General features: G+C 46.0%; 1 protein-coding gene and 1 pseudogene across 1 annotated transcript; one reads left to right on the forward strand and one right to left on the reverse strand.

The window, feature by feature from the left end:
• Positions 1 to 25859, reverse strand: part of LOC146187730 (uncharacterized) — a 97897-nt pseudogene that overhangs the window by 57376 nt on the left and 14662 nt on the right.
• On the forward strand, positions 907 to 1436 carry LOC146187731 (uncharacterized). The gene is made up of 2 exons (XM_084603392.1): positions 907 to 936; positions 1050 to 1436. Exons 1-2 carry the CDS (start codon positions 907 to 909, stop codon positions 1434 to 1436), a joined length of 417 nt encoding a protein of 138 aa, XP_084459518.1.

The following is a 25859-nucleotide window of genomic DNA, read 5'->3' on the forward strand; positions in this document are numbered from 1 at the left end:
TAAGTCTTGCTGCACATCAATGTATAATAGCCTTGAATCCAAGCTAACAGATGTAGGGAGGCTGGTTATCCAGACTCAGTGCTTGTAGCTAGTGCTGATAAGGTTCTGCGTTCTCTGAAGTGTTCCGGACAGATAGAAAGAAAAAATGAAAGAAATAAAATTGCAGTTGTGCCTTATATACATGCATTATCACATCGGTTTAAAAAAGTAGGCGCAAAATATGGCGTACAGGTGTTGTTTCAGCCCCTAATAAGATTGGCAAGGTAGGTGCAGCGGTTCAAAGAAAGCTGGGGGGCACAAGAAGTAAGAACAGATGCCAGGTCAATCACGCCAAGAGTTTCATTAGTTGTAGGATGGGTGTAGTATACCAAATACCATTGTCCTGTGGCCGTACGTATATTGGGCAGACAGGCCGTTGCATCAACATTAGGCTGATGGAGCATGCGCAGTCCTTAAAAAAGAATGATACTAACTTAGCAAAACATTGTAACGCGTGTGAGTGTGTACCTTTCTTCGTTGATACTAATATATTGTTTCTTCATAAAGACCAGACTACTCGAGAAATCGCCGAGGCGTTCCATATTAACCGAAAGCAAAATGTTTGTGTTAGTAATACGTCCGTCGCGTTGACAGAAAATGAGATGACCATGCTGCACAATCGTTAGTGCGTCGGCAGTTTTCACCACGTGCGTGTGATGGGGGGAGTTTTACTGTGTTGATATAGATTTTTTATGCATTTTTGACTATGCTCATGTGGGTACAACAAGTGTGTGTACTTATATATATACTCTTCCGTTCTTCGAATAAATTCAGTTGTCAGTTCTGCGCCGTCGTTGTCCACTTCTCCTCTTTGTCTCGTCTTTTTGCGCAATATACATTACTGTCCATCTAATACGGTTTCTCAAGATGTGTCGTATCATCTTCCTCATTTGCATGGTCCTTTCGTTGTGCGCGAGTTTTCGCTTCCGTAATCAACACCGGTATGGCAATTTAGTGCTTAACCGTCTGTTCAAAACCAGTTTCACACTTTTTACTGCCATATTTTGCAGATCCTTTTTGCCCTTCTTGGCGTTGCGGCCTTGGCCTACGGGGGCTTCGAACACAGCGGCTATGGTCTTGGATACGGAGACTACAACGGCTACGGCTATGGTCTTGGTTATGGGCACGGTCACGGCCATGGCCGCGGCTACGCCATCAGCCACGCCATCAAGATTGCCCACATCGGAGATGGAAAAGGATACAGTGCCGCCAGACATTATGGATCCGTCCACATTTTGGGACAAGGGCATGGCGGCTACGGACACGGCTACGGCTATGGTCTTGGTCTGGGCCATTGGTACGAGGGCCTTGGCTACGGTGGCGGCGCCGTCAAAGCTGTGGGTCTTGGCTACGGTCACGGCTTTGGTTACGGTCACGGCTACGGCTATCATGGTTAAGATACTTTTATTCGTAAGGTGAGTATTTGGTTTTAGTATGTTCAGCCAATTGCAGCTCTAACAGAGCGCCGGTCCTATCAGAGCAAATGCGTTAACCGTCGATATATGAAGCTGTGATGGTGATGTATGTTTGTTTTATCGCCTTAAATGTGCATTTGTGGTGCTATGAGACATGCTAATATAGAAAATTCCAATAAATTTGAATCCCCTCTGGATATGTAGCATTAGCAGGCCAGGATTTCTGCCTGCGTGCTCAATTGCCGAGCGTTACAGTAAATATGTGCCGTAGAATTGGCGACGAAGAGCGCACAAGAACGTGCTTGAACACAGTTACTTATTTCCAGTCGAGAGTTGCCCACAGAGGATGCTGTTGCGGAGCAGCCTTGTGAATCTACGTTGCACTAAGCCATCGCTGCCGTGCAAGATTTTAGTATGCGTTTCCCATAGCAGCCGTGCCGCAAATTTCTGGCTTCGAATTTGCACACGACTTGCCTTCCAGACGCATATATTTATAGACAAACCTTAAATTTCAAATTCAGGATTTATGATTCGTGTCGAAAAGGCTCCCGAAATGAAGTTATATTTCGAAGCAGGAGCACTGCTTTTGTATTATCAATGTTGTCCAACCAACCGATTGTCTAGAAGGAACTCCACTGTAGGCTAAGTATGCTTCAGAAATAACTCATTTCAAAAAGTCCTTCTTTCGCAGTCACTGCGGAGGCATTGGCCTCTAAGCATGCCTTCTTAGTATCAGCACTTAGATGTCAGCGCTTACGTGTCTCAAGACAATATAAATTGATATTTAGCGGATCTTCCGGCGGGCGAAAATAAGCACCAGTTTCCTGGCGCAACGGGGCCAGCAATTTGCGCTCCGGGGACGGGCAGTGAAGGAGCATCCACCGGCACCAAAGCGTCCGCAGCCATACCTGCCTTTATTTATTTATGAAATAAGCCACAGCACCAAATCATTGCATTGGGGTAGGGTGAGAGTTTCAATAAGAAATGCGTAAAGTACATAAATATATTACACCTCTGCTCCTAGGCACAGTAAAAAGTATAAAATCAAAAAACAAAGAACTATAAAGACATATACAATTGAGAAAAAAGCACCATTTGATGCAGTAGCCACGATTTCACATAGAACCCTATTCCATTGCGTAATGGTTTTAGAAAACAAAGACACCCTTAACGCTCCAGTTTTCACTGCAGTATCACATACATTAAGGCAATGGTCAGCATTGTTGGATTTATAAAAAGGCCATTGGAATCACTTTTGACGTTCAACAAGAAAGAATGAATAGCATGAAAAGGCTTTAAGCGCAATTTCAATCGGGGCATGTCAAGTAATTCAGCCCTTTTTTCGTAGGCGACGCACTGTATCCAAACAAAAAACGCGCACCCAAGAGCAGTAGGCGCGTTCCAAATCGTACACCCGCATGCATACAAACGTGTTTCGGCGAAGGAAAGCCATGGTCATGTTTTAGCAGTCAAGTGACCGTGCCACTTGTAATCAGGAGTGGAATACACATCTAGACATTGTTATCAGAATAATTGTTTCAACGGCCTCTTGTTAATAACGTACGAATTCGAGCACGGATTTTTTTTTTATGAACTGTTTTGTACAAACTGAAATTCATATTCCATTTAGTCTGTCCAGGTCTTCCTGATAGCTTTCAACATCACAAGTGACATTTATGTAAAGAACGCAGCCATCAGTAAATAATTGCATTTCAGATCCGTCCCGAACATCATTCACATAGAACAGAAACAATGGCCCCAACAGGGACACCGAAGACGTACTGTGGCCTTCACCAGTGCAATCACTTGAGAGCTAATAATGTAAAGGGCATTTTTTAATCAATAAACAATGCGTGACCGTGTCAAGACCTTTTTTAAATCAAAAGACTCATGGTTCACACTCCGCCCCTTATTTAGTGCCTCCGCCAGGTCATGCGCAAATTCAGTCCGCTGCGTGGTACAGGACAGGCTCTTTCCAACATTATGCTGACGAGGATAAACAATGACTTTGTGTCCGTGCGTCATAAAGGCATCATCAGCCGGACTATACCCACTGTTGGTCGGCGTCCTCTCCCATATTCCCCAAATTAACTCGGTTCTGTGCTAGCTGCATCCACTTGATCCCTGCGAACTTCTTAATCTCATCCGCCCACCTAACTTTCTGCCGCCCCTGCTACGCTTTCCTTCCCTTGGAATCCAATTTGCTACCCTAAGCGACCATCGGTTATCTTCTCTTCGCACTACATGTCCTGCCCATGCCCATTTCTTCTTGGTTTCTGCTAGAATGTCAGTACCTTGAGCAATTTCTCTGACCCACTCGGGCCGCTTCCTGTCACTTAACGTTACCCCTACTATTTTCCGTTCCGTAGCCCTCTGCGTTGTCCTGAACTTAAGTATAGAACCCTTTTCGTTAGCCTCCACGTTTAAGCCCCATAGGTGAGTACAGGTAAGATGCAAGTGTTAGATAGGTTTGTCTTGAGTGACACCGGTAAGCTGCTACTCATAATCTGCAAGTACCTGCCAAATGCGCTCCATCCCAATCTTGCTCTCCTAGTTATTTCACTTTCGTGGTCAGGATCCGCGGTTACTGCCCTTCATAAGTAGACACATATTCGCCTAAAGCGTTTAATGCTCGCTGCCTATTCAGGGGAAAGCCTCAGCGCTTGAGGTGAACGGACGCACTGGCATGAGCTCCGTGTTTCGACACCGATATCAGCGATAAATTGTGCCATCGACCTCGAATCTTTGATGTATTGAACTTCGGAAGTCACGAGGATTACGAAGACACCAAGTTTCTGGGCAAGTGAACCTTTTTCCGCCTTTTCCAGAAAGATTGCAGTTTCCAACTACGGTGGAGGCTAAGCCTAACGAGGCATAGTGAGCCGGCAGCAGCCAGCGCTGCTGCGCAGGCGAAGTGCGCACAACACCCGGAGCCACAATATTAAAATGAAAATCGTCGTAGAAGGGGAAAGTATAAAACCCGAGGAACTCGAGGTGACAAATATAAGGCTCGTAACATGCTCTTGGAGGAAGCGCGTCGACAAGAAGAAAACGAGAAAGCGCGAACCAAGCAGAAGGGAATGAAGATGGCCGTGAACTCGGCGGAAAAACAGTACGTTCGGATAAGATAATAATAAGGCGTTCGGATAAGATAATAATAAGGCAGCGTGGAGGCCTGGCGAAGCTCATGACGCACGGAACGCTGGCGTTGGGTGACATAATCAAGCTGGCTGCGGGTATAAATCCGAAAGAGGAAGGAGACAAGGACTGAAGCAGTAGACGATTCTTACAGCAACGACAAGCGAAAGCCGAGGAGTGAAATATCTGTGCCTGAAGGTCAACGGGCAAGGGAGTCATATACGACGTCCCGTTATTCTACACGGAAGAAGATATGATGATAAGGCTGAGGAGAGAAGATAATCCAGAAAACTACGGAGTCAGAAGACTAGGGAAAGAATATATATTTGTAATGATAATGTTCGCCTAGGAAGAGGTTCCAAGATGGATTATTTTCGGGGGAGTTCCAGTAAAATGCTGCCTGTACAAGGTATGTTATGCATGCGGAAGAATGGGACACAGAGCGGACGTTTGCCTGGATCCGAAGAAAATCAAATGTAGGGGATGCGGAAAGGAAAACCCACCGGATGACCACAGGTGCGAACCAGTATGCCAGATGTGCGGCAAGGGACACATCCTAGGAGCCAGCAAATGCAATTCCATCTGCCATACGCTATACATCGTCAAGAAGCGGCGCTGGAGGATAATCATGGAGATGGAAGAACGAAGGAGGCAAGAACAAAATGGAGCCAAGAGCTAATCCACAAAAACGGATCCGAGTACAGATCCTGAGAGGATTCTTTCCCAAGACTCGGGGAGGGAAGTGTAGGACACAACTCGAGGGGAACCGCAAAGGGAGAAGAATACGCCAGAGGGAGAAGCAAGTCAAGAGACAGTCAACCGAGGGGGACAAGCAGCTCCAGTTGCCGAAAAAAAACAGAGAAAAGACCGAGGACGGAGCCAACCCCAAGCAAACCAGCAACCCATGGGGAAGATACAAGACGCCGGGAGAAAAAAGCATCAGCTTCGCTGAACGGTCGCAACCAGGTAAGGGGAATAGTCAGGATGAGAAAATAGATAGATTAATGAGGGAAATCAAGGAAATGTAAAAGATAATAGAAAAAAAAACGAAACCATACGTAGACTTGAAAAACAGCAGAATCCAACGCAGGCACAAGCACAGACGCAACAACCCACAGCTGTAGCAGGAACAGTAGCAGGAAACGAGGCGGGAGTTAATAGTGACAAGGATATGAGACCTATACAACCGCCGCCGGCAAAACGCGAAAACAATGACACGGGGTCTTCGCAAGACCTCGAAACTAGGGTCACAAGATTGGAAAATGACTTCACGAAGCTAGAGAGTGTGATCACAAACTTCACAGATTTTATGCAACAAATGAATGCACAAATAAATGCACAGATTCTGAAGACAAATGAAGGGATGGAAAAACAGGCAGAGAATATTAGCCTAATACAGGTGGACTTGGCAGCGAACAAAGGGTGGCAGCAAAAAGCAGAGGAAGCGATCTTCAGCTTCAAGATGGACAGTACGAAGAATATTAGCAATCAAATCTGGCAATGGAATTGCAGAGGTTTTAGGAGAATGAGGCCAGTGCTACAGCAGCATCTTAAGCAATTAAAAAAACCAACCTCTCGCAATATCGCTGCAGGAAACAGGGGGTCCTGCGAAATCGGCAGAATACCAAGCTTTCCATAGTAACAAAGGAGACAGAACGAGGGTGACAACGTTGGCAAAAAGAAATGTGGCAGCTCTGGAACACGACATAGGATCTATAGGGACATAGAACACGTGTTCGTGGAGGTATTAGCCGGGAGCATCACAGAGCCTAATATTTTCATACTCAACATCTACAACTCGCCAAAGCAGAAAACGATCAGATTCCGTGCATTATTAAAAAAGGCTAAAAATATATGCGGAGGGCAACAGCAGCTCATAGTACGTGACTTCAATGCACAACATCAAGCATGGGGTTACAGTAGACAATGCTCCAAAGGCAGGCAACTATGGGAAGATATTCAGGAGCGAAGCTTCACATTGAATAACAACCCAGACAGCCCGACGAGGATAAGAAATAGTGTCAGCAAGGACACGTATCCGGACCTCACACTTTCAAAGAACATACAAGCTCTAGAGTGGTACAACTTGGAATTAAACCTAGGCAGCGACCATTATATTCATAGTAATTAATATACAAGGAGGGCCGAAAGCGCGAAAAATCAAGAAAAGCAAAATCACTGAGTGGGACAAGTTTAGAGACTGGAGAACCGCCGAGGAAATTCCACCCATAAACAATATCGAGGAGTGGTGTAACAGGCTTAAACGAGACGTCCAGAAGCGCACCAAAATTGTTCAGGGGGAGGATGCTCCAGAGGTGGTAGACAGCTGGCTATTGCACATATGGGAAGCCAAGCAGAGTCTCAAAAAAAGACTTAAGAAGCAAAAATGGAAATTTAGAAGAAGGAAAGCGAAGCTTAACAAATAATTAGAAGCCCCCCACAAATCCTATGCGAGCAAAACTGGGGAGACAGGTGCAATCAAATGGAAAACGAAATGGGCATGGATAAGGCATGGAGTATAATGCGACACCTGCTAGATCCAGAGAAAACTAAAACGCAAACTTCCATTAAGTTGATAAAAGTTAGACACCATCATGGAGGCAGCGTTGATGACTTCCTTAAAGAACTTAAAGACAAATACATCGGAGAAGTAAGGAAAGATAAATTACAAACCTACAAGGGACACCCAAACCAGCGACTAGATGCATCCATAACGGTAGCTGAAGTGGTAGCAGAAATCCGTAGACTAAAGAAAAAATCGGCCCCAGGGCCGGATAGGATAACAAACAAGATGCTGAGGAACTTGGATAAAGACTCGGTAGTGGAGCTAACTAATTTCATGCAGATATGCTGGGAAACGGGGGAAATCCCAGAGCAGTGGAAATTTGCTGAGATAGTGCTAATACCCAAACCCGGAAAACCTCCGACCGTCGATAATATGAGACCAATATCAGTCACATCATGTGTAGGTAAACTATTAAAACATGTGATTCAGAGGAGACTGACCAGATACATGGAGGAGAATGAGCTATGGCCCCGGGAGGTGACAGGGTTTAGACAACATCTTAGTACGCAAGATAATATACTGAGGATGCACCATGATATAGTAAAATCAAGATCAAAAAATGGTAAATTTTAGGATTGGACCTGAAGAAGGCATTCGACAGTGTAAAACACGATGCTATTCTTCAGGGCCTCACGAAACTAAACGTAGGGGAAAGGATGTATGAATATGTAAGAAATTTTCTAACGAACAGAAAAGCAAAAGTAATATACCGGGGGTAGAATCTCAGATATTCGAACTGCGGAGCAGGGGCACACCACAAGGAGCGGTGCTATCGCCCACACTTTTCAGCATAGCCATGCATGGACTTTCAGAAAAGCTAAAGAAAATAAAAGACAAAATGCAGCCTATATGGAGATGACATAACCATTTGGACAAACAAAGGCAGCGAAGCTGAAATCGAACAAAAATTGCAAGAGGCGGCAAACAACACTGTACAATATGCAAAAGAGAGGGGCATGAAATGTTCCTCCGAAAAATCGGAGTTGTTTATATACAATCCGAAACACCTGAGGCAAAAAGAACAAGTGGACGTAAATATAGGAGTGGAGGGACGAGCAGTCCCGAAAGTCGAGCAAATGATGGTGCTAGGAATGGTCCTCCGAACAAATGGGTACAACGGAGAAATTTATTTATTTATTTGAAAATACCTTACAGGCCCATTAGGCATTGTGTAAGGGGGACATAAAATCTATACAGTGCAATATATACATAAAATGTAAGGAAACAGGCAAAAAATACAAAGGTAATTGATATATGAACAAACAAAATAGTACAACGCGGAAATTATTATATCATTATATCATGATAAAGAAACTGCAAGGACAGGTCATACAAACGACAAACCTTATAAGGAGAATAGGTAAAAAAAAAGGAGGCCTTAAGGAACGTAACCAATTAAGGCACGTACAAGCTTTAGTAATAAGCAGGGTCGGGTATGCCACGCCATACTTTGACCTGAAAAAGACCGAAAAAGACAGGATCGATAGCATGAGAAAATGCATTAAAAGACCACTACACCTCCTGGCAGGTACCTCCACGGACAGGCTAATGATGCTGGGAATACACAACACCTTAGATGAAATAATTGAGGCAACACTAGCTACACAACAAAGAAGGCGAGAGAAAACTAAGGGTGGAAGGAACATATTGAGGGAAATAGGTATACGACTGAAGGAATACTGGGACACGACCGAGGAAATGAGAGTGGAGGTCCGGAAACGGATCCATATCCCCCCATTACCAAAGAACCCTGAATATAATAAGCAAAAACGAGAGAAAAGGGCCGAAACACAGACACGGAGATTCGAGCCGGAAAATTCAGGTAGAATTGCACATGTAGACGCTGCATACTGCGTCAAAGGAAAAATGAATGCAGTCGTACTGAATGGCAAGCGAGAAATGGTTACAGCCGTTTCTATAAAAACAAAATCGATACAGACAATGGAAGGGGCTGCAATAGCACTGGCTCTTGCTCAGACCGAGGCAAAATACGTAGTCAGTGATAGCAAAAGCGCAATCAGGAGCTACACCGCTGGAGTAATAGCAAATATTGCGGGTAGAATCCTCGATCAAAAGCGAACAGAAATAGACGTCACCCTTGTTTGGACGTCAGCCCACACAGGCGTTCCCGGAAACAAGGCGGCACATAAACTAGCCCGAGATCTCGCACACCGGGCTGGAGGAGTGCCACCGGAGCAAGGCAAACAAGAGGACCTGATTAAGTATAACGAAATAACAATGCACTACAGACTGAGCAGGAGGGTCCTACCACCACCAGACTCCACGTTAGGCAAAAAGGAAGCAGTAGCATGGAGAAACCTTCTACTCATGGTCCTCGTTTTTCGCGCTACCATCAAAATGAACCAGTTCTTGTCGACCATATGTGGCCAAAAATACGATCAGACCTATGCTCACAATGTAAGGAACGGGGATCTCTAGATCACATAATATGAGAATGTGCAAAGTCACCAGGCAGGGCTAAAAATATACCTTCATGGATCACTGCCTTGTCGTGGCGGAGGGGCTTGCGAAACTCGATGAAGTCGTGAGCTCTGCTGTGTAGGGCCACCCAAGATAGACAGGTCACGGCAGAGAGTTCTGACAAAATGTGATTCACTGGAGAAGGTAATGGCAACCCACTCCAGTATTTCCTGCCAAGAAAACCCTATGGCCAGTCACAATTTCGAGTCTTCAGCTGGAGTGAAGATTGCTGGAAAACGTATCAACAACCTTAGATATGCGGATGATACCACTCTAATGGCAGAAAGTGAAGTGGAACTCAAGAGACTTCTGATGCGCGTACAAGAAGAGAGTGAGAAGTTTGGGCTTAAACTGAACATTAAAAAGACGAAGATCATGGCGTCTTGCCCTATCAAGTCCTGGAGCATCAATGGACAAGAAGTGGAAGCTGTGACAGATTTTCTGTTCTTGGGCGCCAAGATTACCTCGGAAGGAGACTGCAGCCATGAAATTAGGAGACGCCTGCTTCTGGGAAAGAGAGCAATGGTTAGCCTTGACCGCCTAGTAAAGAGCAGAGACATTAGTCTGCCAACCAAGATCCGTATAACCCGTGCTATGGTCTTTCCAGTTGTGATGTATGGATGCGAGAGTTGGACTGTGAAAAAGGCTGACCGCCGAAGAATTGACGCGTTTGAATTGTGGTGCTGGCGAAGACTCTTAAGAGTTCCTTGGACTGCCAGAAGATCAAATCAGTCGATATTGTCGACCATAAACCCTGACTGCTCATTGGAGGGTCAAATTCTAAAGTTAAAGCTCAGCTACTTTGGTCATCTGATGAGAAGAGAGGAGTCGCTGGAGAAAGATTTGATGTTGGGAAAGGTTGAGGGTCGCCGGAGAAGGGGTAGGCAGCGAACGCGATGGTTAGATGGCATTCTCGAGGCATTGCAGATGAAGCTGTGTGATGTTAAGAAGATAGTGAGAGACCGGAAAGCGTGGCGTGACATGGTCCATAGGGTCACGAAGAGTCGGACACGACTGAACGCCTGAACTGAACTGAAGCATGGAGAAAGCTGCAGACAAATACATACCCGAACCCAGTTCTTGTCGACCATATGTGGCCAAAAATACGATCAGACCTATGCTCACAATGTAAGGAACGGGGATCTCTAGATCACATAATATGAGAATGTGCAAAGTCACCAGGCAGGGCTAAAAATATACCTAAAGACGCCTGGGAGACCCTTCTGCGAAGCTCAGACCCAAGAGCCCAAAGAGAAATTGTTCGACTGGCCGAAGATGTCGCCGGAGTCCAAGAACTACCGGCCTGCAACTAAGGCGACTGTCCCACCTTCCGGGTCTAACCCCCGAAGAGCGGGATAGTCCCACTGTTGGACGAATAAAAGTTGTAGTAAGGTTGAAAGTTGGGCGAGTTGAATCTGGTTCATTTTGATGGTAGCGCGAAAAACGAGGACCATGAGTAGAAGGACACAACACGAGCGCTCGTGTTGTGTCCTTCTACTCATGGTCCTCGTTTTTCGCGCTACCATCAAAATGAAATAAAAGTTCTTTCTCTCTCTCTCCATACAGCAAATTTGCGGAGATTCTCCACAACAACCTATCAACTTTGGATGGATGGATGGAATATAGGAGCGTCCCCTTTGAAACAGGGTGGTAGCAGTAGCTATCATGCTCATTTTTCTCCCTATATCTTAATTATTGATTTATAAAGGTTAACTAAACCATCATTCTATTTATCAAATTTTGTTCCTACATTACTAACATTATATTACTTCTCTGCTTTTAAGCCACCAATCTTCCAGTCGTTTTTTGCTAGTCTCCACCGCCGGTTTATTCACCCGGCCACTGTTATCTCTAAAGCCCAGAGATCAGAAACAGTGCTTGCGCCTGCACCAACTTCCGGACGGATACCATTACATTCGAGTATAATATGGTCAATTGTTTTACTGGAGTTTCCACATACAGCACATGCGTCATCTCCATTCTTAAATTTCTTTTTGTAGCTGCGTGTTCTAAGGCACCCTGATCTAGCTTCAAAAAGTAGGGCACTGCCTCTTGAGTTATCAAAGAAATCTTCCTTCCTGATCTGCATTTTCCACTTTCGGTATAATTCCACACTTTGTTTCTTTTCCATCGAATTTATCCAATTTTTACCTTCTGTGTTTTTCACCTGCTGCTTAATGCTCTTTATTTCTCCGTCCTTGTTACTAGCATAATTACTAGTTAGTTTCCTAGTTCTTTTCCTCCATTGTGAGTCAACCCTTTTTAGATATAGGTATTTAAATACTTTAGCTGCCCATCTGTTACTGTCCAATTTCCTCAGGCGTTCCTCATATAATATTTTACTCTGAGCTTCCCGTACTTCGAAAGATGCCCAGCCCATATCTCCCTGTACCGCCTCATTTGTAGTTTTGCCGTGGGCACCTAGTGCTAATCGTCCAACGGATCTCTGATTTGTTTCTAATGTCGACTGTACCTCTGATTTTAGGCACAAAACCGCATTTCCGAAAGTAAGTCCGGGCACCATAATTCCTTTCCAAATACCACTCAAAACCTCATACCTATTGTATCCCCACAATGCCTTATGCTTCATTATCCCGGCATTCCTTCGCCCTTTGGCCTTAAGTGATTGCTCATGCTTTCCAGTGTATGCCAATCCTTCGTTTACCCATACCCCCAGATATTTATATTCTGCTACTCTAGGTATTTCAAGGCCTTGTATCTTAAGACCCTGATCAGTTGAGCCGTTGAAAATCATCAGACCCGACTTAACGGCGCTGAAACTGAAGCCTAGAGCGTCTCCTTCGTCTCCGCAATACTTAACTAGAGTTTGCAATTCTTCCAGACTCTCAGCTAGCTGCACAATATTGTCTGCATACATCAAATAGGGGAGGCGCTGCTCTACCGCCTTTCCACCTAATCTATATGACAGGTTAAAACCTAGGTTACTGTCTTATATCCTCGATTCCAGGTTTATCATATAAAGCATTGTAATAGGGCGTTTATTGACGCTCAGATGGAGAGCTGTGAGGACAGGACCTTGCAACGGCGAGCCCAGCCTACTTCTTCTTTGTCTTCGTCGCACAACGCACAGGTGCATATCGATGGCTGAAGTGCTGACTATCACAGTACATTTTCCCCCAGGGTAAAAAAAAAGAGCCATCCTGGCGACTTATGGCGCGGAAAGCACAGCGGGGTCATAGAATGGCTTCAATCGGTTCACGTGAACTGTTTCACGACCACGGCGACGCAAGTCCGCAGAGGGCGTGACGGGCTCAACTACGTAGTTGACTGCAGATGTTTGCTGGAGGACCCTATATGGCCCGTGGTAGCGAGCAAGAAACTTCTTTGAAAGGCCAGGGGTTGTGGAGGGCACCCAGAGCCACACCAGTGTGTCCGGGAGATATGAAGAAGCTTCGCCGGTATCACGGAGGTATTTTTGTTGCCACTGATTTTCTGTTGTGAGAGAGCGGGCGAGCTGACGGCATTCTTCTGCGTACGTGACGGCATCGGATAGCGGGGAAGATTCGGAAACGTCAGGGCGGTAGGGAAAAAGTGTGTCCATAGTACAGGGTGGCTCGCGCCCGTAAAGGAGAAAGAATGGAGAGAATCCAGTAGTGGCCTGTGTCGCGGTGTTATATGCGTAAGTAACAAACGGTAGAACTTGGTCCCAATTGGAATGGTCGGTGTTCACGTACATAGCCAGCATGTCACCGAGAGTGCGGTTAAAACGTTCTGTCAGTCCATTCGTCTGAGGGTGGTACGAGGTAGCGGTGCGGTGTATGATGCGGCATTCTTTTAGGAGAGCCTCAAGAGCGTCTGATAAGAAAACGCGTCCGCGGTCACTGAGCAGTTCGCGAGGGGCACCATGGCGAAGAACCAGGTTTTTCAAAATAAAGGCAGCCACTTCGCGTGCGGAAGCAGAGGGCAATGATGATGTCTCAGTGTAGCGGGTTAGATGATCCACTGCCACGATAATCCAGCGGTTGCCAGCTGAAGTTGTTGGAAGGGGACCGTATAGATCTATGCCGACACGATCAAACGGACGGGCAGGACAGGGCAACGGCTGCAACGAAGCAGAGGACTTGAGAGGAGTTTTTCGGCGTTGGCAAGACTGGCAGGAGCGGACAAAATGGCGGACAAAGCGGTACATTCCACGCCAGAAGAAGCGTAGACGCAAGCGCGTGTAGGTTTTCAACACTCCGCCGTGGGCGCACTGGGGATCAGTATGGAAAGCAGCACAAATTTCGGCGCGGAGATGACGGGGGATGACTAAAAGCCACTTCCTTCCGTCGTGAAGATAATTGTGGCGATAGAGCAGCCCGTCACGAATTGAAAAATGGTGAGCTTGGCGGGCAAGCGCCCGAGACAGACGACCTGGAGAGTGACTTGAAAGAAAGTCCAGAAGTGTAGATATCCACGGGTCGCGCCGCTGTTCCGCGGCCATGTCAATAGTGGCAAGCGAAGACAAATCGTAGGCGCAGATCTCATCAGGCAACGAAGAGGGAGGCAGCGGTGAGCGCGAAAGAGCGTCCGCGTCAGTATGCTTGAGGCCTGAGCGATATATGACACGAATGTCATACTCTTGGAGGCGAAGAGCCCAGCGAGCAAGGCGGCCGGACGGGTCCTTGAGGGACGCCAGCCAGCACAGAGCGTGATGATCAGTGACCACATAAAATGGTCGGCCATAGACATACGGACGGAATTTGCCGATGGCCCAAATAATGGCCAAGCATTCTCTTTCCGTAACAGAATAATTGGACTCTGCCTTGGTCAAGGTGCGGCTTGCGTACGCCACCACATAGTCTCGGATACCAGGTTTGCGTTGGGTGAGAACGGCGCCTATCCCAATACCGCTAGCATCAGTGTGAATCTCAGTTGGCGCATTCGGGTCGAAGTGGCGGAGGATGGGAGGCGAAACTAAAAGACGGCGTAAAGTGTTGAAGGCGTCATCACAAGCAGGTGTCCATGCGCAGAGGTCGGAGCTGCCGGAGAGGAGCTGGATGAGAGGAGCAATAATAGAGGCGAAATTTAAGATGAAGCGGCGAAAGTAGGAGCATAGGCCAATGAAACTTCGTAGCTGCTTCAGTGATTTTGGGCGTGGGAATTCGGCAACTGCACGAAGTTTGGTGGGATCGGGAAGAATGCCATCCTTAGAAACGACATGACCTAGAATTGTTAGTCGGCGAGCAGCAAAGCGGCACTTCTTCAGATTCAGTTGGAGGCCGGCGGTAGCGAGACAAGTGAGAACGTCCTTCAGTCGAAGCAGGTGGGATTGAAAATCGGTAGAAAAGACTACGATATCATCGAGATAGCAAAGACAGGTTCGCCACTTGAATCCACGAAGCACAGTTTCTATGAGGCGTTCAAATGTGGCCGGGGCGTTGCAAAGCCCAAAGGGCATGACGTTGAATTCATATAATCCATCAGGTGTGATGAAGGCAGTTTTAGAGCGGTCAGCGTCAGCCATTGGCACCTGCCAGTAGCCAGATCGTAAATCCAACGAGGAGAAAAACTCGGCGCCCTGAAAGCAGTCTAGTGCGTCATCGATGCGTGGCAGAGGATAGACGTCCTTGCGCGTGATCTTGTTGAGCCAGCGGTAGTCGACACAAAACCGGAAGGAGCCATCTTTCTTAGGTACCAACACAACTGGAGACGCCCAGGGACTGTGGGATGGCCGAATGACACCCCGACGGAGCATGTCGTCCACATGATCAGCAATTACTTGGCGCTCCGAAGTCGACACGCGATAGGGGCGCTGGCGCAAAGGTGCAGTTTTACCGGTGTCGATGGTGTGCACTACGACAGACGTGCGGCCCAAGTCAGTTTGAGGAAAGTCGAATGAAGAAGCGAAGTTCTGCAAGAGGGCGACAAGTTGATCACGTTGCGCAAGTGGAAGATCAGCATCAATAGCATGTTGGAAAACGTCGGAGGGCGTCGAAGCGGTCGCAACATCGCAAGAGCACAGACTAACGTCGAAGGAGGGGGTTGAGTCAGCAAGAGTGGTGATATGACTGGGATCAAGCTCTTCAAGACGTTAAAATGCATTCGCCACGGAGCAGGACTGCTGGGCAAGAAAATGGGTTCGAGGCATAAAGTGCACTCTTGCCGTCTTGAATTTCGAGAACTGCGAACGGGAAAAGGAGGCAGGGATGACGGGAGGTGGCTTCGGAAGGTGTAAAAATCGCAGTCAAAGGAGTTACCCACTCACAAGACAGTGGTACGAGGGCAGCAGAGAACGGAGGAATATCGGTGTCATGGGCGACGAGAAGTTTTGCAGTGCGGGGAGGGGTATCACAGAGGGGGGCGAAGGCAATTTGTGCACGAGCACAGTCAATAACGGCTTATGAGTCGATAGAAAATCGTATCCGAGGATGATATCATGCGAGCAGTTCGGCAGAACAATAAACTCGATGGGGTACAAGACGTCTTGAATGAGCACACGGGCTGTGCAAGATGCGGAGGGGTGAATGTGCTGTGATGAGGCGGTGCGGAGCGAAAAGTCGGAAATCGGAGTGGTCACTTTGCGAATTCGACGGCAGAGCGCTTCACTGATGACGGAGACGGCTGCACCGGTATCGACGAGAGCGAGAACTGTGGCGCCTTCTACAGAAACTTTGATAACATTAGCGGGACGACATGGAGGACTTGAGGAATTCGAAACAAGCGCAGTTCTTGCCCCCGGAACTGCGACTGTTAGTTTCCCTCAACGGTGCTGGTAGAACGTCGCAGCATTGGAGAAAGCGATCGGCGCCGAGGAGAATGTGATCGACGAGTGGTATAGGTTTGGCGATCTTGTGGGACAAATTGAGAACCGGGCGGAATCATTCGCGAGCGTGAGTCGGTATCGTACGGGTAAAATTGAAAGTCAGGCTGTGAAGGTTGGAGGCGCTGGCGACAAAGGCGCGCAACATGGCCCGGCCGACCGCAGGCATAGCAAATCGGAAGGTTGTCCGTAGTACGCCAAGGTTTCATAGGATGTGGGCGGAACCTTGAGGGTGGGGCTTGAAACGAAGGCTCAGCATGCGGCGGTGAACGGTAGGCAGGGACCTGCACATAGGAGCCAGACGTGGGCGAAGGTGGTGGCCTAGCCGTTACTTGGGCATACGTGAGAGGTGCCGTCACAGGCGGCACCACGGGGTTGGACGGCAAGGCATCAGCGACGTGTTCTTGCACGACACGGCGTATAGCAGGGGCCAAAGATGGAGCCAGTTCAGGAACGAGGCGGCCCGAGTCTTGAAAATGGGGAAGGAGTGAGATTTGACGTGCGACCTCTTCACGAATAAAATCTTTGATCTTTTGATTCAGCGGGCTCCCTTCAGAAGTTGGCTAATCACCCAGGGCTAATGCGGATACGCCTTCGTCGCACACACTGGAGCGGCGCCTAGAAGCGCGCCGCTTGCGAAGCTCGTAGTAGCTCTGGCAAAGCTTCACGAGTTCACTAACGCTGGTGGGATCTTTCGCTACCAGCATCTGGAAGGCGTCCTCAGAAATGCCCTCGAGGATGTAGCGGATTTTGTTTGCTTCCGGCATGGCCGGGTCGACTCGTTTGCAGAGATCAACGACGTCTTCTATGTAGCTGGTAAAGGTCTCATCAGCGCGCTGAACACGATCGTGTAAACGTTGTTCGGCACGAAGCTTACGCACTGCCGGGCGGCCGAACACTTCCGCGAAATTCTTTTTTAATGTCGACCAAGATGACAGGTCAGCCTCATGGTTGCGAAACCAGAGGTTCGCCACGTCCGTCAGATAGAATATGACGTTACTGAGCTTGTATGAGTCATCCCACTTGTTGTAGCTGCTTACTCTTTCATAGGATGACAGCCAGTCGTCGACATCTTGATCGGCCGTGCCGCTGAACAGGCAAGGGTCACGCTGGCGCACGACGCCAGCACACATGATCGTGGGTGGAACGGCCGGCAGCGTCGAAGTGTCTTGCATGGCGGTCGTAGAGGGTAGTGTACGGCTTCGCAGTTCCAGTTTGGGTGGGATCGTTTCCGGCACCTCCGCCAATTGTAATAGGGCGTTTATTGACGCTCAGATGGAGAGCTGTGAGGACAGGACCTTGCAACGGCGAGCCCAGCGTACTTCTTCTTTGTCTTCGTCGCACAACGCACAGGTGCATATCGATGGCTGAAGTGCTGACTATCACAGTACAGCATAAACAGCACCGGTGATAGAGGACAGCCTTGTCTTAATCCTTTGCATACTTTGACATCCTCCGTACTTCTTATCCCTTCCCACGTAATTTCTACTTTATCCCGGTATATTTCCTGTAGGAACTCTATTATCTCATAACCGATACCTTCTTCTTTTAATATGTTCCACAGGAGTTCCCTGCTTACGTTTTCGTACGCCCCGTTTATGTCCAGGAAGGGCAAATACAAAGGTCTATTTTCCACTCTAAATATTTCGATGCATTGGGTAAGCACGGACAGGCTATCATCTAAGCGCCTACCACTTCTAAAGCCGTTCTGAAGTTCTCCGAGTATCTTGTTACTTTCAAACAATTGCTTGCACCTTTAATTTCACCGCCTGCATGGCTAACCTGTACATAACAGATGTTATGGTAATCGGCCTGTAGGATTTTATGTGCATCCTGTCTCCTTTCCCTTTATAAATCAAATTCATTTTACTCTGCCGCCAGCTGTCCGGAATTTGCTTATTCGTTATGACTGTTTCCAGAGCTTTTAACAACGTTTCTTTACTTTCTGGACCGAGTTCATTAATCAGCTTGATCGGAATTTCATCTATTCCTGTAGATGTGTTTTTAGGAATATTTTTTTCGGCCTTTTTTCAGTTTAGATTGGTCAGTTCTAAGCTGCTTTGTATTCTGCTACCTTGTGTTACTTCCTGATTTGCGGAGATTACCCTATCGTCGCTCTTAAATGACTCGGCTATAACTGATGTAATGTAGTTCACTGCGTTATCTCCCTTTAAACAATTTCCCTCGTTATCTTGAATCCAATATTGCTTTCTTTGATTCCTCTTCCCTAGCCAGCTTATATGGTTCCAGAATTTTCTTGCTCCGCCTCTAGAGGCATAGTGTATATCAGCCATCCAGCGATCGGTGGACTGTCTTATTTTACTTTGGACGAGGGCCTGCACCTGAAGTTTCTTTTGTCGATATGATTCCCATTTTTGGTCGATTTCCTCCTGAGATACCTGTGCCTTCTTTGCCATTCGGTGTTCCCTTGAAGCAGCCCGTCGTTGTTCAGTAGCTTCCCTGATTTCCTTATTCCACCAGCTCCGTGGCTTCCTCTTTCCATTCCAGTGGTTTCTACTTTAACCTCCTGAATTTTCCTCCTTATGAGTAGTTCTACCTGTTCATAATCACAGTCTTCTCTATTGCTTCTCTCTATTGCTTCCTCTATGTCTGCTGCTATCTGCGCTATTTGATCGCCGTTTAATTTTGCGTTTACGTTTTGTCTACGTTCCATTTCTCTTTTTATCAAGGGCCCCATCTGCAGACTAATACGTTTATGATCACTTTCCAGACTACACTCCTCTTCTTAGTCTATCTCCATTTTTGTGGCCTTGCTATAAATTTCCTGTGACATTAGACAATAGTCAATGGTCGTCTGCCTGTTGAGGAATTCCCATGTGATTTGGCCTTCACATTTTGTTTCTCTATTTACTATAACTAGATCGTGTCGCTCACAGAAACCTAGCATTAGCTTGCCGTTACAATCTGTGTATCCATCCAGATCGTCGATGTGGCTGTTCATGTCCCCCAGTAGAATAATATTGGCCCCGTTTCCAAACTGGCTTATATCGTCACTGATACATTCAACAAGGTCCTTGTTCTCTTGCCAGCATTGATGTCCTGTTCCTAAATAAACTACCCCTAGCCATGTCCTTATGCCGGCAATTGTTCCTGAAACCCAGATATGTTCTTTACAAGATGATTTAATTATTTGCCAATTTGTTCCCTGGTGTATCAACATACCTACCCCTCCACCCTTTTTTTCCGTTCTCGTTCTGTTGCACCCTTCCCAGACGTAGCCTTCTATAAACGGCGGATCTTCTAGATCCCTGAGATGAGTCTCGCAAAGAGCGTACACACCTATTTTGTCATCCTTCAACTGCTGTTCTATCTCTAGCCATTTCGCTCTTTTTCTACCTCCTTGCATATTTATGTAGCTGATCCTAGTGTTAAATTTCTTTTGTGTACTTTTCTTTCTTGACCTACTCTACGCCAGTATTGGGGGCTCAGCCATCATTACTACACTTTCTTCTGCTTCACTTCTAACTACCTCTGTGCACGGAGTCCTCGCGGACCACATAAAAAAGCTACAGCCCTGCCTGCCAGGCGCCAGCCGATCTCTGCTCCCACCCTTCTTGTAAAATGAATGCTAGCTCTCTGAAAAGCCCTACTAAAACCTGCTTTATGTACCTCCCTGTTTACCTCAACCACTCCGAAACGCTTCTCCAGGCTTAACTTTCTTATGTCCTGATTAACTGTCACCACGTCCTTTTCCATCTTTCCGTTCAATCCTAGCCCCTCTGGTACTGTGCATACAACTATCTGCGTCGGCTGTGCTATCTCCCTGATCTCGTCAACTCCCTTAGCTTAACTTGCCACCACTCCTGCAGCGTCACAATTTAGGACATCGTTTAATCCCGCGGCTACTATTACCATACTGCGCTCTGCGGAATTCTTCAACAGCATATTTTTACTCTCTTTTAGCACTGCCCTCATTGTTCTCCCTGGGAAGGCTCCAACCAACACTCTCTTTTCACCCCTTACACGTTCCAAGATATCTCGCTTGCACCTGTCCATGTTAGAATCTCCGGCGATAAGCACCTGGGCCTTCTCTCTCCCTCTCCCAACTGTTGGCTCCTGCTTTCAGTTATGTGTGTCCTTATCTCTGGGATTTTCATTCTGCCTTACTTCTTCCTTTTTTTCCGGCGTCTTAGCTGCTTCTAAATAACTCTGACGGTTGGGATCCGCCTGACCTACTTTGCTTATGCCTTCCATGCCAGTGCTGGCCCCAGCCACGTGGCCCGCATTGGAATGTTCGTCCTTGTTGGTTCCAAGGACAAATTCAGCCCCTTTCTTTTCAATCTGAGTAAGCTATCCAAGCAGTTTCTGATTTTCCACTTTTAACAAACGTACTTCATTTTCTAAATCATCCACACGAGACACTAAACTGCCCCTTTCTTGATCAGATCTATCCAGACGCGCACTTACTACGCAACACCGACACAAAAAGTCGCTGCTTTCCGCTTCACCTACAGAGTCAAAACGCGTTTCCTTTAGATTAACCTGCGGCTCACACTGAGTACACTTTACCTTCTTTTGATTGCACATCTTAAGCGCTCATCGACTGAACTATATCTATTACGAATTCTCAGAATATACAGATTGCCAAAAGATAGAAGACACAAGAAACGACTAGCCAACACGCGTTAAAAACCAATTCTGCGAATGCCAATAGCCTAGAAAAAAATTATTTATCTAAATAAGATAGCTAAATAATGAACGCCAAGAAAACCTAGCTGCCGGCACGAAAAACCAGGCCGCTAGGACCAAGAGCTAAAATCTATTCTTTAGGCTGCACCTAACCTAACTAGCTAAAAACGAAATAAAGTTAATAAAAGAAAGAACTCATCTACTTGACGCTTCGGAAGCTTCCACTGTCGCCAGTCCGTCCGTTTCCGGTAGCCACGTGCAATCGGAGGAGCGATGGAACACACGTCCGCACCACACGGCTGTCAACTGTCAACTTTCCTAATCGTACAGGGCGCACCCGAATTATAGACAAAAATGCCGTATCTAAGGATAGATTCTCCCAAAGATCTATACACAGTCTGACGCAACTTTACAGGTGCAGTGTATTTTAAACGATACAGCTGCACAGAAAGTTCTTTTAATAAGTGTTCAATTTGTGAAGACGTATTGAATCAAGACGCAGGCAGTCACAATCGGCACAGTCGCTACTGTGCAAACGAATCGACGCGGATTTCGGAAACATATCAACGCGGTTTTCTTTTTGTTTATGTATATTTAATTCAGAGAAAACCAATCTACTATTTTTTTGACATCGTACTGAAGTATTTTCAGTGCCTTTGGGCTTGATTCACGGGATATTGCTAATGCCGTATTATCAGCATAACCTTGCATTTAATTTTACGTCAGCCATATCGTTTACATAAATATTAAACAAGAAGGGTCCCAAACAGAACCTTGTGGTACGCCGTACTGAATATCAGAAAAGGTACTAAATGATTCTTTAATTTTTAGTACTTGTTTACGGTTAGACAGGTAGCTTGAAAAAAAAAAAAATATTTGGTATGTACCACGGAATCCAACACCTTCCAATTTTTTAACAAAACAGAGTGTTCTACTGTATCGAATGCTTTCGATAAACATAAAGATAGCCCGAAAACACATAAATTCTGATCCAAATTACCCCTGATGAAATCGCAGCAAGCTTCGAGAAGCTCAACCGTACCAATATTACGACGAAATTCATACTGTGTAATACTGAAACATGAATACTTTTCACCAAAAGATGTTATATATTAGTGCACAATTTTTTTCCATCAGGATGCTAATGACCGGCAGATGGCAATCGGTCTGTAGTGTGTTGGATCAGACTTTTTTCCGGACTTGTAAATAGGTCGTAAAACTGGGATCTTATAACCTGGCGGTATGTCTCCTGTTTTAAAATACCCGTTGAGTATATGTAGAAGTACCTCTTAGAGTAATTGCTCCGCAAATCATGCAATCTAATCCTATCGTATCCGGCTGGTTTGCTGTCTGGTAGCGTCCGAATAAGGTTCCACAACACTTCGTCATCAACAGGTGGAAATGCGGCAGAATTGATTGTTTTCTTGCCTTGGTAGGGGATTGTAGAATCATTAGTTCGCGTTTTCATCTACCTAATGGATGACAGCAGTTTAAATTAGGTAGCGAAGTACTGAAAGTAGTAGGCGGATATGTCTACTTAGGACCGGTAGTAACCGCAGATCCGGACTATGAAAAGGAAATAAGAAGAATAAGATTGGGATGGAGCGAATTTGGCAAGCACTCGCAGATTATGACTACCAGCTTACCGGTATCGCTCAAGAGGAAAGTATACAACAGTTGCGTCTTGCCTGTACTCACCTATGGGGCTGAAACGTGGAGGCTAACCAAGAGAGTTCTACTTAAGTTGAAGACAACGCAGAGGGCTATGGAACGAAAAATGGTAGGGGTAACATTAAGAGATAGAAAGCGTGCAGAGTGGGTCAGAGAAATAACTCAAGTTACCGACATTCTAGTGGAAATTAAGAAGAAGAAATGGACGTGGGCAGGACATGTAGTGCGAAGAGAGGATAACCGATGGTCGCTGAGGGTAACAAACTGGATTCCAAGGGAAGGAAAGCTTAACAGGGGGCAGCAGAAAGTTAGGTGGGCGGATGAGATTAAGAAGTTCGCAGGGGTCAAGTGGATGCAGCTAGCACAGAACCGGGTTAAGTGGAGAAATATAGGAGAGGCCTTCGCCCTGGAGTGGGTATAGTCAGGGTGATGATGATGATGAATGGATGATAAAAACGTGTCATTAAAAGAATTCGTAAAGATCGCAGAATCCACTTCTCCGAAAGTACAGCGCAACTTCTCTTCCCAATTAGGTTTTTTCTGTCTACTTAATAGCCCAATTTAACAGATTCCAGGTTTTCCTTTTATTCATGCTACACCTAGAAATCTCTACAGAAAAATATTGCTTCTTTGCTAGCAGCAGTAAGTTTATTACGATGTGCCCTATATTGTTATTTCAAGACTAGATACGCACTCCAAAGTTGAGTATATCATCTGGGAGGCGCCCCCTAGGAACCAACCCTCCGTCGACAGGTGCGTTGTTTTCCTGCCGCACGTTCCATAGCGGCCTAGAGTTATCTGACCATCTACATAAGTGCTCGATGATCTCCTACAAAGCGCTCAAGAAGAGCCTAAAACGAGCTTTCGCTATTTGTGAACCGGCTCAGTGCCGTGCCGACGAGCCGCCACGTTAAGCCTAACAACTGCGTCTTCCAGTGCACTATCCGGCACAGCCGGCTATAGCATAACTTTTCAACAAGTGCCCATAAAGCAAGCAGTGTATTTTCCGACAGTGTTTTTATTCAACGTTCGAGTACCTCCGGTGGCCCCATCACGCTCAGCGCGATGTTGCCTGCACCATTGAAGCAGAGGACAAGTTCCCAACACTGGCTGCAGCGGAGTCGTCGCATGCCTAATTTGTTCCGCTATGAATTCGTTCGGCCCTAGAGTAAATGGCCTGTCATGAAATTATCTTACAACCAATCACGTTGACTCTTCTTCCGCTGGCTCAAGAGATCCAAGCTTATCGTTGGCGCGGGGCTAGCTTGCGTGCCGTGATTACAGCGGTGGAGGTAGTGAATCATATTGGTCATTGGCACGCTCTCTCTGGTTTACATACGCGATTTAAATGATCCTCTACCGGAAAGCGCTGAAACAAAAACATATAAACCTCTCTCGGACTTTCCTTTCATAATTCCTGCATACGTGCTTTGCAATCAGCTTTCGTTTTTTTTTATTGTTTATGTAGTTCACGATCACGAATTTCGCGAATTGCCTTACCAATGGTGTTACCACATAGAACGGCACTAATGAAGGAATTTAAGGCTTTGAGACGGCAAAATATTGAGGAGTAAGGCTTACCTGCCATGCATAAAGCGTGCGAATGCACAGACCACTCGTGACTGGCAACACTAGGCCGGCGCAATGGATTTATTTATTTCACTATCCTCAGGTCCCGAGGGCATCGCAGAGAAGAGTGTGGTACTGCCATGAAAGTAAAAAACAAAAACAGCCATAATATAAACACAGATAACAAATGTAAGGGCGCTTCACGGGGAAAAAAGCAAACAGGTTACATTAATAATATAAAACGAACTTATTAATATAATGACAGAGTAAATAACAAAAAAAAAAAAAAACTAGAGAAGTATACAAACCGTAAGCAGAGCTTTTGCAAACAAAGAAACAAACGACAAGAAAAAAATACACACGACGCAGTAATGTGCGCCTGCAAAAAGATTAAGATAACCTGTTTTGAAAGATTGCAGTGACATGGAAATGGGGTAAAATAAAAACGATCACAATGCAACACAATCTTGTGTTTATAAGGCTAACAGGGTAGTTATAGGAGCTTTGAACTTAAAATTATCGGATATTTGGACAATAGATCGTGGAAGGTGATTCCAACTTGCTGATAAATTGTAGAAATGATTGGTATGGGATGAAGGAACCTTATGACGATGCGAGCTGAAACGTATCAGGATGATACGGGGAAAGTAAGCGCAAGAGAGGAGACACGCGTTGTCTTGTCTCTTGCGCTTACTTTCCCCGTATGATCATGAACCAACTAGCCCAGCAACAAGTTCTACTTCTGTATCAGGATGAGGTTATGAATTTATTTTTATGAATGGGGTTGTCATGATATATCTTATGAAACAGGCAAAGGCGGAATATATTTTGACGCTGTGATAGCATTGGTAATGATAAGCTTGCTTTCCTGGCAATGACGCTCGAGTTACGATGATAATTAGAATGAAGCTAGCTGCCCGGTTCAGTAAAGATTCAAGTTAATGGATGATCGTCTCTTATCTGGGGTCCCAGACAGATGCAGCATATTCCAGTTTAGTACGAAATAAAGATTTCTAATCTTATAGGGCTCGAAGATATCTGAAATTTGCGGCGTATGTATCCTAGCATGTGATTAGCGTCGTAGGTTACATGGTTCACGTGCATCTTCCAGGAAAGGTTCCAAGAAATAAATACACCTAGATATTTGTAATAACGCACAGATTCCAGGTTACTAGTGTTAGGATAATATGAAAGCAAAGTAGCATTAAGGCGGAAAGCACGCATGTGAAGAAGGGTAGACAACTGGGCAAGTTGCTATTGGTTCATACTGGAAGGTACAGAGCAAAAGGACACAAGACGAAAGGAAGGCGGATGTACGTGCGCTGACTCGCAACAAAAATTTTATTGGAAAGAAACACATCTTTAGACGATTCTTTCAAGTCCAAATCCAAATCCACTTTATTTCCAACCTACAAGTTGGGGGCCCCCAGGAAAAAAGCTGTCACAGACAGCTTGACTGGGCCCTGGGGGCCTACAGGCAGCATCTCGCAGAGGATTTCACAACACAGTCAAAAAATGGATATGTACATGAGGTCAAAATCAAAAGAATTATACACACATCAGATAT

This window comes from Amblyomma maculatum, chromosome 5 (assembly GCF_055883805.1).
Source record: "Amblyomma maculatum isolate TAMU_Amacu chromosome 5, ASM5588380v1, whole genome shotgun sequence".
Lineage (NCBI taxonomy): Eukaryota > Metazoa > Arthropoda > Arachnida > Ixodida > Ixodidae > Amblyomma > Amblyomma maculatum.

Bases quoted from the DNA above. Each gene is read 5' to 3' on its own strand.
- LOC146187731 (XM_084603392.1), top strand. From the start codon at position 907: ATGTGTCGTATCATCTTCCTCATTTGCATG. The intron at 937-1,049 runs GTCCTTTCGTTG...CATATTTTGCAG, and splicing joins TCATCTTCCTCATTTGCATG to ATCCTTTTTGCCCTTCTTGG.